The sequence below is a fragment of the Ixodes scapularis genome, unplaced genomic scaffold, assembly GCF_016920785.2.
Source record: "Ixodes scapularis isolate PalLabHiFi unplaced genomic scaffold, ASM1692078v2 PGA_scaffold11__112_contigs__length_91849675, whole genome shotgun sequence".
NCBI classification, from domain to species: domain Eukaryota; kingdom Metazoa; phylum Arthropoda; class Arachnida; order Ixodida; family Ixodidae; genus Ixodes; species Ixodes scapularis.
The window spans coordinates 50,399,854-50,416,704 of NW_024609837.1; the positions used below are offsets into that span (position 1 = coordinate 50,399,854).

Sequence of the window (16,851 nt, forward strand, 5' to 3'; positions counted from 1 at the left end):
AGACCAAGCAACGTACTCGACAATTATCATCTTTAATCTGAGACGCCGACGGAGAAGGCGAGCTCAGACGGGCGAGAAGTTTTCCCAGAGTGGCTTATCTTTTCCAAATTCTGCGGATCAACAACGTTGGAATCTCCGCTTGACACACGGTGAGTCGTGCAGCTTTTATGGCGTTTCTTTACGCGGATATTGTAGCGCGTAACATTATTAGGCGAATTGTACACAGGTGTAGAATTTGTCTGTTGGATATCACATGTTCTCAAGGAGTCGCAAATCTTGTTTATGCTTTGTTGAAGGCCTATTACTGAGTTTGTGGATTTGCAACCTGTGTACTATGGTGAAACGTGGTGCGAGCTAGTAACTTTAGATTGTGAGACTTATACTATAATGTATCAAGCGTTGTGCCAAAAGCTAGTAGTTTCGACTGCATGCTAGTGAATATTGCGGATTTTAGAATGTACAGAACGCGACTCTGTCAGCGCAAAAAAAAAAAAAAACGACGCTTTTTTCCAATTGACAATGTAAGTGTATTGGCTGGATTCTATATCTAACACTTAGATTAGCGCCCCAACCGTGCACTTTCGACTACACTAGTACTTTCGATGACAGCTTTCAGGTTCTAGGACGAAAACAGCAAAAATTAGCCACAGCTTGTTCGGGCTAAAGCTGGGGTGGAATTTACGTTACTTAAATTCTAGGCAGAAATACCTACAAATATTAAACATAAAGGGTTTTTCAAAGCTATAAATGCTTAAAAATGTTATTCTCAGTCATATTAGTATATTAGTGTAAGCTAGAAACGGAAGTGTAAATGAAAGATCAACATCCAAATTATTCAGATAATTCTCCGTGTATGTCGATGCTGAATATAAACATAAGCAGAAGACACGAGCAAACATAATACTCACCATGCAATATCACTACGAGGAAGAATCGAAGATTAGAATATGCATGGTCGGATGGGTTCAAATACCTCAGGCAAGTGGGTAGGAGGTCACGCAGCAACACACATTGAGGTTGTATGTTTTTATGGAATGCCTTCGCCGTCAAAATGAAAAAAAGTCTGTATGTACAAGTACGTTAATTATGCCACAGCAAACGTCCTTCAGTGACAGAGAACAGTAGACCTCACATAGTTGATTCAAATATTGCAACTACTGTTAAACGAATGTGACTTTCGTGAAAAAAAAATAAATAAGATTTATTTGGTTTCTAGATCAGTTTACTTTCATTTAAATCGCTTGAGATAAAAAATAGTTATTCTTTGCAATCCTATCTTGGAACATGGCAGAATGAATAATAAAATCGTGACAATGCCGAAGAGAGAATTACTGTAAATGTAAAGTAGAATTTAATTAACCACTTATCGATGCAATCCCTACCATACTAGAACAAAAACAGCTTGGTGTCTATGTTATTTTAAAGCTCCACTGATTTTTTTCTTTTGAGTTCTTAGTTGACTGCAACAAGAAGTTCCTTCGCTTGTTTTCGTTTCTTTTTGCGTTCTTATTTTGTTTACAACAGGATGTTTTGTAGCCGACAAACGAACTGCTATGTAAAAATCATGCTCAACGCTCCTGTTTGCCCAAAAGTCATTTCTTTTTCATCGTGTTCACCCTTGTTTATATCTTTCTTCTTATTAAGTATTTCATTTAAATAAAAATGCATATTGAAATACGAATTAATTGTTAGACGAAGGGATGATAAAAATAGTTTCGGAATATTTTTGCGGAAAAGGATTGAAATAAATCCCCATTGAAAAACTGGTCTGATACTAATCGCGATATAATTAATATTCAAAATCACGATTTATTTAAAACTGATATATATTCTTCACGCTGATCGCATCACTTAGGCACCTGAAATTCTAATCATGTGACTTGGTGACACTATTAAACGTAGGTAGGTGTTTACTACATAAACAAAATGGGGAGTTCTTCCCATGCAGTTTGAAGTAACCACGGAAAAGTATTTGCAGTGAACAGGAAAGGCTACTGACAGCGAATAAATCATTACTAATTTACAATCCTTTTTATATCTCCAAATTAAAGAGCAGAACGTTCGCTTCTAGGGCGCCAATCTGCCGATCGCACTTCATTTCTCTCAAACTATATTGTTGCACCTCAAGATAATATTCGTGTTGACTGGATTTTGTATTAGTATGGGTTTTCCTGCTGAACGGTAGCACAGCTTTTATATTCGTACCAAATTAAGACCGACATTTTAGTTTATGTTGCATCATTACACCACGCATTTAGCTCTCGGTAGACCCCTACTCTCAAAAAGCAAAACGTATTAAAATTTGCGCATTTATCAGCAAGTTAATTTATTTCATTATAAACTATAATTTATTTTACTACTTAATCTTTTTATCACCGATTTTTCTGATATCACTGATATACTTTAAGAATTCGTAACATTAGGAACGGCATTATTTGCTTCTCTTATTTTTCGGGCTAAGCGCTTGTGTCACATCCTTCCACGTGCTTCGTAACTTCGTGTAATGTGTATGTTTTTAACACAATCTTTAAGGAATATTTAAGGTCCTCTAATATGAAAGCTATGGAAATTCAGAACGACCATAAACTTTATTTCTACCATTCTTTATCAATGATTCCAGAGCTTTAAATTGAATGGTGATAAAATTCGTGAGAAAAACACAATCTATGACAATCTTTCAAATTAGGTAAAGCAATGATGAATAAGGACTAGATCTGCAAACAGTGCAAGTCCATTATGTAATAGAGCGCACTGGACTACACTAAAGAGATAATTATAGAATTCCAGCCGTACTGCATATGTTCACTCCATCTTTAATAAAAGATTAGTGATACATTTTTTCACTCTGCTGTCGCAAGGATTAACCCAAGGAACAAAACAGAATGCATCGCGTTTGTCTTCACTAGGGGAAATAATACAATCATCACACTCAGCACTCGTTTTTACCTTTAGCGCGACTGTGGCCTCGCCAAAAAGCAATCTGCATCCCATATTTGCTAGACACATTCGCTTGTCCTTCACAAAGGGCAAATCAGTCACCCGTAATTACAGGGCTGAATGAGGATGTTTATAACCTATAGACTTGCATAACTCCGAAGTGCGTGATATGTATGAGTGTTTTGTATTTTTGTTGCTGGCCACTGCGTGCCTTGAGTCTCGCAATGCCTATTATTATCGATTCCCGTTTGCTTGGCTTGGCAGTTTCTTCAACGTGGACAGACACACAGAATTCCACATTGCCTGCATCACGCCTTTAAGAAGCCCCGGAAAAGAAAAAAAGATAAGAATCTGGTTGGGACACGCGTGTCAAAAAATTAATTTTACGCAAAAAAAAAAGAAAATTGAGAGGAATACTGAAGGCGCGAGAAGCGATTTAGTCGGTAGTCACTTTCTTTCTGTAACCACTTTCATTTCTGCTTTATCCGACTAAGTCCCTCCTCTATTGTGTTAAAATTGCGTGCGGAAGTGTTCGATGAAGGAAAAAATAACAAATGTACCACTCCCTTGTGTAATGCCCGTAAGGGCCTTCAAGGATAATAAATGATGATAATGATGATGACTTGTTTCCTCTCTCGGCATTTCGGACACGTGCAGGAGAGGTGGATCGGCTTCGCCTTCACGTTGAGGTGGAAGGGGCGAATGACATCATTTTAGACAAACCTTGGAGACTGGGCAAAAAGACGAAGGGCAACACACCACACTTAGAGTGTTGTGTTGCCCTAAAGGCCCGTTCACACAGTTGCGTTCGGAGCGACCACTACGCTTACGAACGAATGCAACCGGTTGGAACGACGAGTTACCATGGCAACGAAGCGCCAAACGGTCGTTTCGTTCGTGTTCGTTCGCAACGCAAGGGGTTGAGCCGGGCTGAGCTTTTTCGTTACGTTCGGGAACGACGGGAGCGACAGACCAATCACAGGTCGAAGAGAGCTCGGTCGCGCGCGTTGCATGCCGGTCGTCCCTGGCTCCTTCGATCTGAGAACATGGCGTCGGTGGTGATCGTCGACGTGGACGGCATCGTTCCCCGTAAAAGCGCTATCCTTGACTGTGAATTTTCGTCGTGTGTAGTTATGATGACCCAGCACGTACTAGAAGGGACGATCCACCTACTCGTGCGGCGATCTCGTGGCGGCACTCTCAAGACAGCAGAAACGCCCGTGCCGTCGTGTTCGTTTACTTCGACTACAGTGGTGCTTTCTTAGCATTTTTGTCCTCGAACATCACCCGGATTTCTTTTTTGGCGCATTTCATGCATGTGCTCAAGTTCAAGGTATTACTAGTGCGTACTGTATAAAGGATGCGATTTTTCACGCGTTTTCATCGCCCGAAAAAGGTGATTAGTGTTAGCACTCCTGAACGCTCGCATCGTCTGTCAAATTATATTTCTACGTTCCTATATTGTTGCTAAGATTACATCGTCTTTTATAATCGTAGAAAAGGCGTGTGGCGAGATGTGCACTGTTGGCTAAGTCTTGTATTAAAGTCGTGATCGTGCAAGACGGCGTACTGCATCTTTTTCTTTTTTTTAATGCACTACCCTGCAAGTGTATCCTGAAAACAAGAGTAATACAGCTTGAGGTCATAGAAGACGGTCTGTCTATTTTCTGTTACGCAAGTGAGTGGCAGCGCGTCCCCTTCTTTTTGGAGGCACCGCTGAAACAGCTGACGGCAACGGAGAGGCGGTCGCCGTGCACTTGTTGCAGTGGTAGCAGGAGTGTACGCGCGGCGTAGAGCGATCGTTCCGGTCGCTCCAGTCACAACGGACGCAGTCGCGGATAACGGGTCCGTTGCCGTCAGCTGAAACAGCTGACGGCAACGGAGAGGCGGACCCGCTGCACTTGTTGCAGTGGTAGCAGGAGTGTACGCGCGGCGTAGAGCGATCGTTCCGGTCGCTCCAGTCACAACGGACGCAGTCGCGGATAACGGGTTCGTTTTAGATGTCTGGACCAGCCTTTACAAAGCTATTGCAGGCGCACAGCAGATCTTCGTGACTGTACGCAGTAGCCGAAACCTCTGGCTGCTCCGGTGAGGACCCGCTACCCCACGTCTGGCACGAAACCGTCTGCCATGTTTGTAAGCGTAGCTGGGTTGCTTCCTATTGGCTAGGAGAAAGAGCTGAAGCTCGTTTCTTATTGGCTGTTGAATCGTGTGGTTGCATGCGGTTGCATATGTGTGTACACGTCGCGCACAGTTGTCGTTGAAGTCGCAGCGGTTGCATTCGTTCGTAAGCATAGTGGTCGCTCCGAACGCAAATGTGTGAACGAGCCTTAAGTCTTGTCTCCAGTCTCTAGATTTTTGTCATAAACCTTCACCAACTCGTTTCAGACCTAACTTTTTTTTTTTTTTTTTTTTTTTTTTTTGCAAATGACCATTTTGTTGAACGAATCAGCATTCCGTGACGTCATGGACTTTGCCCGCAGAATTTTAAATACATTTCTCGCCGTCAATATGACGCTAACAATTTTTGTTTCGCATAAAATTTATTTTTAGACGTACGTGTCCCAACCAGAACGATTAATATTTTTTTTTTTTTTAGGAGCCCTGTAAGTGTCGGGGCAGCAATATTCAGTGGGAATGTTTTCAACTTGGCACGAGCGTACTGGCACTAGTGAGACCCATATATACCCGCACGCAACGCCATCTGACAAAGAAACTTCTTTGTTTCGGTGCAACTTCAAATATAGAACAGATTGTTTTAGAGCGATGCTCTTCGGCACCCATTTCCGGGTTCAGCGGCTTCGCCGTCGGCATCGGCGTAACCGCGCAGTTGCATCATGGGACGTCACAGTTTCCCCGCAAAATTTAGCAGGGAAACGGAATTGATGTTGAGGTCACGCGACGTCAATTTCCCTGCCAAATTTAGCGGAGAAACTTAACCCGCTAGCTTTAGTGGGGAAAGAGAAAAAGTTTCGCTAAATGTTTCTCCAATTTAAGAGGGCAATTTTTCTCGCTAATTGCAGTGGAAAATTTTAGCTAAATTTAGTAAGAATTCAGCGAAAATTTCCTGCTAAATGGCATGCGCGGAGGAGACGAGGGGGGGGGGGGGGGTACGGAGGAGGAGGAGAGGCATACCCTCCCCTCCGTACTCTCCCCTCCTCCTCCTCAAGAGCTGCGTTCGAATTTCTCAATACAGAGATTTGTAAACGTCTATCATTTTTTGTTCAACGTCTATTTCGCAAAAATATATGACGCAACATGGAGGACGCAGTGTTGGCATAGCCCCTTTGCCAACACAGGTACTATTAAGTTACTGAATGCTTCTAACCCTAATGAATAGTATGAAATAAAGCGGGGCGACTTACAGTCACAAATAATTCGAACATGTGTTTGCCTCTCCTGAAATTTAAGGAGTCTCAAGTATTTTAACTCACATTTGCTTAACGTCAGAACAGGCTAAAAAGAATATAGGATACTAAAACTACCGTCTTTCTTAGCAAAAAAAAGAAAAAGAAAAAGATACCTCTGCCTTTCGGTGATGAGGCGGCTTTTGCAAGAAATTCTACGACCAGTTCGTTGTTTGTGAAGATTTCTTTTTGATTTTATTTTGCAAGTGTAGCAGAAGCTTTATTTAAATAGTTGCAATGAAATATCGCATACCAAGAAAGATGTGAGCAATCGCATTTTTCATGAAGGGGCACTCTGCCGAAATCATTCCTCACCTCTAAAAATTACTGGGCAGTTGCACAAGAAATACAAAAGAAACACAAACTCCCGGTCGCCCTGCTCACTCCGGCTAGACGTTCTTTTGTTTTGATAACTCCCTGATGGTGCGAAAGCAAAATGGCATTGACGGCGTTATTAGGGTATAAAGTCACACATGATGGGGAAAACTGCTCAGAAAACACGATAATAAAGTTTTCACCACCACCACCACCAGAAAACACGAACTACGAGGAAAAACACTACAGGACAGTGCTGTATGTGTATGTTCCTCTTCGTAGTCTGTGCTTTCTGAGCTGTTTTTCCTTATCATGTATAACGTCAACCAACTGGCCCAGTTCACCACCACATTGCATGAAGTCACCTGTGAGGCTGCAATTTCAATTGGTCATGATTGAAGCGTTGCAGTAGTCAAAGCCGGCTTGCATTTCTACAACCAGAGGTGCATCATTACAGTCGGGATAGCAGCGAGCTCGGCGTGTTTATGTGATCCATATTAACGTGGTGAATGCCTATAGGTGGTCCTAGGCGAGCCAATATGAGCATCGATGCAAAGCAGGTGAAAGCAATCCCCTTGAGTTACCATCTACGGTGCATTCTTATGTGCCTCCCTCCGATGGTGTACTTCTTGCGGCCGCGTAATCTGGTGATGTCAGGTGATGCTAAAACAGAGTCGACAGTAACCTGCCCCCGGCATTTTCCATGAGAGACGCGGTACGCCATCTTCTGATCGGCTTGACGGCACCTGACCAGTTTAACAGGAGACCACAGCAGCGCCAAAAGGCAACCGCCAAGTCGAGGAAACAACCAGACCAAACGATATTATTTGTTATGTTCGTTTGTTGCCTATTTGTGCTCCTGTCTTTCAGAAGTGCTATGATCACATCGACTAGCCCAAGTATTACACTCTTTCACCGCTTACCTTCGTGAAGAGCATTCACGTAAGTGATGGGCACGCGACGGTCTTGTAGAATGAAGTCAATAATAACTTAGTGACCATCTTCGTAGGTTACGACAAAGTAATTTAAGATATTAATATTTCATTTCATTTTATTTTTATTGATATGGTATTTTTATGGTATTTTATTGAATTTTATTTGATTCTAATGCGTCATTTTTCGTTAGATGAGATAGAATTCCAGGTTTTATTGTTCACCGGACACGCAAGAAGATTCATTTATCTCGATCTACCAAACTTCGCTTTGAGAACGCTGGCAGTTAAAAGGAGAACGTTGGCCCGCTTGCGCAGAGCTATAAGTCACAAGTTTGTACGCTGAAAAATCTTAAACGAAAAAGAGCCCAAATTTCAGATTGCCCTTTTCAAAAGAACGCAGGATGTAGTAGCTGCAGTGCCAATTATTCAATTTCGGCATTGTTTCGGCACAAACTTTGAACTTGTTCTGAACACGATGGCCACGTCAGCAATTGGCGTGAACTCGACTGAGCTTGCGTCGAAAACGAGTGTATTGTCAGCGATTGGTCAGGACCCGATCCAATCACACGCTTCGTGTTGAAGAAAGGGTACCACCAATTGTACTGGATGTTGTAAAAAGAGCTGCGCTGATCTAGTGTTCCTGCGTATTTCTTACCATCTTTCGTGGTTTTCAGATATTTCTCGCTCTTTTGGCAAGTACATCCCCCATGCTGGAAGGCAACAAAGCCCTGTTCGCGCTAACAGTGCCCGACAGTGCACGCAAATGCACGTTTTAGCACTGTGTTTACTGCCGAGAGTTTAAAATAGAAATGCCGTAACAGACCAATTATTTCGTCTTCCTGACTGAAAAAAGTTCCAAGCTACCTAATACTCATGAAATAGTCGGGATATTTTCTTTTATAATCAAGCACACAGAGAAAATGCATTCACGTTTTCTAATGGAAATGCATTATAGGAAGTAAGTTTTCGACTGGTTGCTTTCTGTTTCAATTTGCAATAGCGCAGTAGCAGCAGTTGAACCTTTAGGGTACGTTATACTAACCCTATGTTGCATAAGGCACTTATAAGTGCTGACTCGCAACTGACTCAAGAGCTCTAAAGCAAGGAACTTGAGTCTAGCCACGTGCCGAAACAGCACTCGTGACCGTTCATAACCGGCGAGTGTGACGTACTGGATGGTTCCTCGTGACGTGTGGGAGACGCTAAGCCTAATGAGCGGATTGAAAATATCACCGCTCGAAACAAGGCAGTCCTCATTCTTCAATAGATTGCAGAAATTTTGCACGACATTGCTAAAACTCGAACAAGAGGGGAGCTGCAAAGAAGAGACAGCAAAGGCTTTTGTAAAAAAAAAAAACACGACGATAGCGCATATGTTTTTGAATGATATTGATTTGGTCTTGAGTCTTGACTTCAAACATTTAACGTATAATTATATACAGTGTGTGCGGGCTACCTCAGGGCGCCATAACACGGGGAGAGAATTCTTGACAAAAATAATCCCTGGAGAAAGGAAACAAGAGAGACAAAGAACAAAAAGAAATCTCCAAACACAAAAATCCGTCCGGACCAGGCAGATTTTTTTCGGTCGCGCACCAGTCACCTAGCTGGGTTTAGAGATTTGAGTTTGTCCTTTGTCCCTCTTGTTCCCTTTCTCCAGGATTATTTTCGTCATTCTTGTCCACCTCGCTTGCACGCATTTAATTGCATTATAAACAGAAATGCTTGCGCTTTTTCGATGTTTTCCGTGTGTTTGGCTGGGCGCACGACGACTCTTGGTTCATTAGCGATCGATTCCGTGAGCGTTACACTCTACAAATGCCCCATTGTCATGCTTTCAAGTGAACAAAATGTCACAAGTGAAGTTATTGAGATTAACTTGAAACAAGGAGCGCCAACGACACCTCCGATGCCACCAACTCCGCCGAGCCTAGGTCATCGCACGACGACGGCATTGGTTGGCTGTGCTAACCTGATTCCATGTGCTGGCGAATGACGGCGCAGCGCGACAAGCGCGAAAATGAGGCGCCGGCGCCGCGGCGCCACGACCGGACGGTTCTGTACACCGATGGGCCATTAGGGCACGTACAAATGCAGTGTGCACGGCGATTTGGAAAAGAAACCTTGAATACCAAAGCAAGCGAGTGAAAACACTACAAAATTCTGCATTACAGCGACTCGGGTCACGCCAGAGGAAGCATTACTTTCGGAAAATTGTCTGCTAAAACCAAGACACGGCTCGGCTTGAGGCTTATCTTCGGCGCTTGGGGAGGTAGGTTTCCACCGCCGACGCTTGGCCATTAACGAAGTAGATGATGGCGTTTAGGGATTTGTAGGTTTCAAGTCGTTCTCAGGTATATAGACCAGGCCAGACGAATAGGTAGCCCTGAATATGCCCCCACAATACCTTCGGCACATTTGTCATTTCTTAGAGGAGAAAATGCTTTTTGTTTTCACCGAAGGGATCAGGAAGGCTCGTTATCCTTATTATTATAATGCAATTAAATGTAAAGGTGCAAGTGAGGTACCGCACTAAGCACTCGGCGGTGATACTTCTAAAGTACTCGCTACTCACTGCGGGTCCTCGAAAACCAGCAAAAATAATAGCTAACAGGAAGTAATATACTACCCCCCCCCCCCCCCCCCAAGTTCTGCCATTATTTGTTTACCTCCATCGTTCCGCGCCTTCGCCCACAAGCTCCATTTCAACATCGGCATACGTCTTGTATACTATATGAGCCCATAATCATCCTTACTAGACGCCGCACCGCGGGGCTCTATGACACGGGCTGTCGCCTTTCCGTAGTTTCGTGGTTCCCTTGAGTCATTAAATATTACTATTATTATCTCCGTACGCCCTCTATAAAACATAACAAAAACATATTTTATGCTTATGATATAAAAACATATAACATATAAAAAATGAGTAGGTTCGTTTTCATTCAATATTTGTAACACCGTACTTGTAAAGCGAAAAAAAAAGTACATACATATATATATATATATATATTTTTTTTTTTTAATTTGACATTATATAAATTGCTCGTTAGCCGTTTGGCACCGTGAGGGAGAAACGTAAGCATGCCACGCTACGTATTGTACAGGCTGGTCCATATCACATGAGCGAATGACATTTTAGCGAATGACACTTTAGCGAAAAGAGGTCATTTCAGCGAATCGTCATTTTAGCGAATGACGTTTTAGCGAATATTGCTCATTTCAACGAATGACGTTTTAGACAACGATATTTTAGCGATTAGGCTTGTTTCGCTTATTTTTTTCTTTACCGAAACCGGAAATACTTGTCTGCTGCTTTTCCTTTTTAACCGCGAGGGAAAAGAACAACACGGAAATTCCTATTTTGGTTTTAGTAAAAGAACGTAACAATACATTACGAGCAACCACAGCGTGGAACCCACAAAATACGCCTAACTGAACGGAAGCTGCACGCCGACAGATAGCTAGTGACTGGTCAAAAAGGACATCCGGGTCATCCGCGATCACTGCGACATGGGTGGTACTTGTCGCTGGAAAAATTGTGAAGACGCGTTACGCGGTATCACCGCTATCACTGCGATCGTTGTAACTTCGTGCTTCTGTGATCCCAACAGAAGTTCCCTTGCAATAACGACGAACGGCGACGAAGCACAACACAGTTCACAACTAGAGTGTAATATCGCGCGAGTCACGCAGTACACTTTCCACAGTTAGGAAATCTTATCACCATCAGCGGTATCACAACGTCCCAACTCACGAAACATTTAACCGAAACCATCTGCTTGTTGAAGGAAAATATTTTGTGTTCGCTAAATTGATTCTAGGTTCCAAAGTGACAGCTTGCAACTCTGGGTGGGTTATTTGCAACGACACAAAGTCCAGCGTTCTACTTTTAAACCTTTGGACCATGGTACGTTAGGCTGAAACGAGGAATAGTTTCGTCTAGGGTGCCTCTATGTCCTTCTGTTTAGGATGATGCCACCCTTTATAGTAACCGATGCCTACAGCACGCGCTCAAGGGGGAAATACAAAGAAATCGACAAAAACAAAATGTCGCCATAGCACAGTCAGTGCCACAAATGCGTGCGGGGACACGCTCTTTCACGCGTTTCGGTACAAAACAATAAAAATCGGCAGACACAAAAAAAAAAAAAAAGAACTTACTGAAAAAATATTGAGATTCTTCTACCGAGGCGAAGGAGGGCGTAAACACAATAATCGCACCGCCATCGGCATCATAACATGAACGCAACGTTGCACCATGGACGTGATGGCCGGTTAACCGCGCTTAAAAAAGAGTGAGTACTGGGTGCTGCGCTTGCACCTGCGATATGTATATAAAAGAAGTTACAACCTCTCAAACTGCCTCTTTCTACAGTACTTAACGCTACCATTGTGTCGAGATGCCTCCCCTGCAATTCGAAACAGTAAGTCCGTCGCGCAATCTAACAGTCCAGCCATTGCGACGATTGTAGAAAACCGCTGTCTTGAAAACGCGGTCAGGCTGCAGACGCACTCGGTATATTATCACAGTTTACGTGAGAAACATGAATGAAGCGAAAAAGAATAAAAAAGAATTGCAGAAATCAAGAGGCGCGGCAGACGCAAAGGGCCATTCGCTAATCCCTCATTCGCTCAAATGAGCGCCCCCATTCGCTAAAGCGTCATTCGATAAAACGTTGGGGGCGGGGCTGCATTCGCTAAAAAGTCATTCGATCAAGTGAGTGCCTACCGTACAGGCCTTCTGCATTGTCGATGGGGCGCTGCGAAAATGTCTTGTTTATCACTTGTTTTGGGTAGAACAAACTTCAGCTTCTCAGACTATAACGGATCTAGAAGCCTGCCTGCCCTGGCGCGAAATGCAAGATCACAAAGAAAATACGAACAAACAACAAAAATTCGAACACCGTCGAAGCACAGGTAAAATCTAATGCTAAGAGTGTGAGCCAAGAGATGCGGTTTCACGCCTTCCCAAGTAGAGATAAAACAAAAATATTAATAAAAGGCTTCGCGACGATAGGAGTTCTGACGTCACCGCCCAGAGATAAGAGACGAATACTCTAGCGGTGGTGGCATAAATCTGGCACTTTCGAATTTTTCGCGGCTTTGAATCTGGCCGATTTCGGACGTCCAAAGGTGTTTTTCCGTTTTTCAGCGCAGGAGGCCTATAAGCCGGCAGCGCCAGTAAAGTTGCGCTCGTGTGAACTCGTGATTTCGGGGCCCCCAAACGTTGGGGCTGCCTAAGGTGCCTTCATATACGCTTTGCTTGGGGCGATGACATTTTTTGTAGAGCCCGATGCCGAAAACACGTGCTCTCAATCAAAATACAAATAGCCGATAACAAAATGCCGCTATGGTAAGCTACGCGCTCACGATAGCGCGTAGCTATGTTAAACACGGGCGGCTCGTCTCAAGATCACGTGGTCGCTCCTAGCGGCTGCGAGTTGAAGGTAAAGTCTGCAAATATTCTTTTATTGTTTTAGAGCGCAGCTCTTAGGCGCCCGTTTCCGGCTTGAGCGGCGTCGGCGTCGCCGTCGCCGTCGGCGTAACCAAGGTCAACCCAAGGTCACGGAACCCTCAAGGTCGCCCCAAGGTCACGTGACCCTTAGGTCATGTGATGCCCAAGGTCACGGGACCTCCAGGTCATATGACCCCCCAAGGTCACGTGACCCCTCCCAAGGTCACGGACCCCCAAGGTCACGTCACCCCCCCCGGCCACGTGACCCCCCGAGGTCACGTGATTCCCCTGAGGTCACGTGACCCCCGCCGCCGAGGTCACGTGACCCCCACCCGATGACATCATCGTCACTGATGACGTCACCGGCATCCGCATCGTCATCGTCATCATCACTGATGACGTCCCCGGCATCCGCATCGTGATCATCATCATCACTGATGACGTCATCAGTGACGTCACTGATGACGTCAAAGGCATCCGCATCGTCATCGTCATCATCACTGATGACGACATCAGTGACGTCACTGATGACGTCACCGACATCCGCATCGTCATCGTCATCATCACTGATGATGTCATCAGTGACGTCACTGATGTCGTCACCGGCATCCGCATCGTCATCTTCATCATCACAGATGACGTCACAGATGACTTCACCGACATCCGCATCGTCATCGTTATCATCACTGGTGAAGTCATCAGTGACGTCACTAATGACGTCATCGGTATTCGCATCGTCATCGTCACTGATGACGTCATCAGTGACGTCAGTGATGACATCATCGGCATTGTCATCGTCACGTGATCCCGCCTCCGGTCAGTTGACCCCCCCCCCCCCAGTACCCTTCCCTCCTCCTCCTCAAGAGCTGCGCTCTAATTCGGCGTTACAGGGAGTTGTAAACGGCTTTCACTTTTTTTTGCGATTGGTACTGCGAGGGGAGAAAACTAACGCGTGTTTTAAAGGTTAAAAAAGGAAATAATTGTAAGTGACATTTACGCAAAGTACAAAAATCGTTTCACCGCTATTTTAGGTGTCTGATTTTTTTTTGACGTAATAAATAAGCTGCACGTTGGAGATCGCCAGAGACCACCGTGCCTGAGACCCATCGACAAGAAAGCAGGCCCTAAACAGTGAGGTGTAGACTGAGCGGCAGGAATATGGACATCGTCAACACCATGATTTGATTTTTTTACTGTACAGTGTTCTAGAGGATGTAGTGGCAAAAGCGGTGCCCGCTTAAAATGGGCCGCGCGAAGACGGCCAACGTAGATGCCGCGAGTGGCGCTGGAGTTCCAAGCCCAAGGAGAATTTGTGGCAGATGGCAGATGTGCGATGAGCGAAGAAGACAACGAAGCTGAGGCTTTACGCTTCTCCCGAACGTAGCACCGTAGAACTTTTATTTGTGGTGTAGTGGTGAGGAGTCTTCCCCGCTCCGTTGCCGTCTCGGTCATACATGGAAGGAAGAAGACGGACACACACACTGCTTCGCGCCGTTCCCAAACGCGCTCGGTCTTGCACCTTACACAACGCTGGTCCTCGCATCAGCAACAGGATGACAAAAAGAATACACCAGTTTATTGTTTCTTTCACCATTAGAAGAGTTGAGATTTTTTTGTCTATTCTTCCTTGTTATATCAGTATTGCGTGGTTTCTTTCGCATCTATTAAGCGTGCAGCCCAAGTGATAGCGTTGCTGAACTACCTGTCAGTACTGGGTCAATATTAATCAAATGATCTTCATCAAAAACACGCGAATAATAATAGTAGAGGATAGCACACACTCTAGAGGCATTAGTGCAAAGAAAAACCTACAATTTTTCACATTAACAATTGTTCTGCGTCGCGAAAAGCTCCAGTCGAACCAGAGTAGTACACGCCGAGCAGCGCCGACGACGAGCCTGACGGAGGCACGTTCCTAGGGCTCAGAGCAGCAGCGCTACGGTGGCGTCTGCGCGCAAAATCTTCACACGGCAGCCTCCACTCTTGCCACTACAACTATTTAGAACACTGTACCTGACTGATACACAGGAACCTTTTTTGTTGTCCTCTAGCTTGGTGTTTACGACATCCAGTATAGTCTATCCTCACTCTATATTTTATCGAGAGGATATACCGGTTGTTATTTTCAACTGGGTGCCTGACTCTTCATATCTGGAAATGTACGTTTCGCGCGGAAACTGATATTTTGACTGTTTCAGCTCAGGATTCAATGAGTCTATTGAATACTCCGAACAAAGAGGCCCCACATAGGGAAAATAATCAAAAAAGTGGACCATCCCTATCCGCCCCCCCCCCCCCCCCCCCACCCTTATTATGTTTAAAAAAAATGAAACAGCCGGGTCGCGGAATAGACAATTTTCAAGATGCAGTACTATCTAAAGAATCAAATATCCGTCTCCATTTGCGTTTGCTAACGGTGGTTGAACTCTAGTACCCCCTGATAAGGGCAGACGTACGAACATTATGGTGTTCTTCGTTGTGCAGTTCTTTCTTTGTTCGTTTCAGTTTCCAATAGTCTCAAAGAACTACCACTCGGGCGAGGTGCTTACTTGAGTGAATATCTTGATAACGTTCACCGTATTTTATCGTCATTACCTATCTCGGGGCATGCCGAAGCCATGCATTCCAAGGATTCACATGACACACTCAAATGCGTAGCACATAGAAGTCTACTAGTGTCTTCACGCTGACATCGAACAAAAATAAAGCTGTCTAATATTCCTGTCAGACGGGAAAGTAAATGTCATTTTGATGGAATGTTTTTCACCGCTCGGCGAATCAGCTCGTGATGCTGGTTCTGCACGTGGCGTGTGCACGTGCAGCGTGGCGTATTAAACACTCCGATTGACCGAGCTGTAATGTCATTTTGCTTAAATGTCATTTAACGTGCCCGTCTGACAAGGGTATTACACCTCATGTTCAGGCTCCGCATTGGTGCCTGTCTTTAAAATCATCCGTCGTCCACCATCAAAAATCAGTCATGTGCATGTACAGATGATATAAACTTCGGAGATGATAGTTTAAATGGGGAATAAATTCATGTTTCAGGTATTTTGAATAGTACCCACGTTTTAGTTTTACTCACTACATCATGTTTTACACATTACAAGGTGAATTACCCAGAAATATCTTACCCGCTACAATACTGCGGTGTTGAATTGACAAACTGTTTGGAAACGTTTTATGCCGACAGCTGTCATTGGACAATGGTCCGCAAAAGATCCGGCGTGCTTACAGTGCAGGATGTGGCCCGTTAATTTTTGCATGAGTGACGTGACACTGTGACATTGTGAGAAGCGTATTCCGTTTAAATTTAGTAGAATATTTTTTAAGCTAGATTTAGCGACGACAGATTGACAACATTAAGCGCCAGATCATTTGAGGCTATGTTGAATCATTTTCCCGCTAAATATACCAAGAATAAATAAGCATTCCTTCCAAATAAAAACAAAAAAAAAACATCGATGACTTTAATGCTCATCTTGCTGTGGAAACGTGCTCGCTCTCCCGGAGGTCCCGCAGAAATACTATTTCTATTTCTACGCGGGAGGAAGAGGGGGGGGGGGGGGAGGGGGATACTATCTAGAACCATAACCTCCTCCATACACACAAAGCCTTGCAGTTCGACGACGGAGCCATTGAGTGCCCGGCCGCAGACTTGGAGCGCGAGGATCTGGTAGCACAGAGCATCACAGAGCCATTTTTCGGGGAACCTGGACGTCAGCCCAGAGCTTTTGCAGCCGCGAGGACCCGAAACACACTTGTTCGCTCGGGAGAAGTGTGTGTCGGCTTCTCGCCGCAG

The 16,851-nt window shown here is 44.4% G+C and overlaps 1 protein-coding gene across 1 annotated transcript in view; it reads left to right on the forward strand.

Moving 5' to 3' along the window:
* Window positions 1–16,851, forward strand: part of LOC8043413 — a 72,864-nt gene that overhangs the window by 37,662 nt on the left and 18,351 nt on the right. Inside the window, exon 10 of the mRNA XM_042288997.1 lies at window positions 11,383–11,501. Coding sequence (XP_042144931.1) covers window positions 11,383–11,501 — 119 coding nt within the window. The remainder of the gene's footprint in view (window positions 1–11,382; window positions 11,502–16,851) is intronic.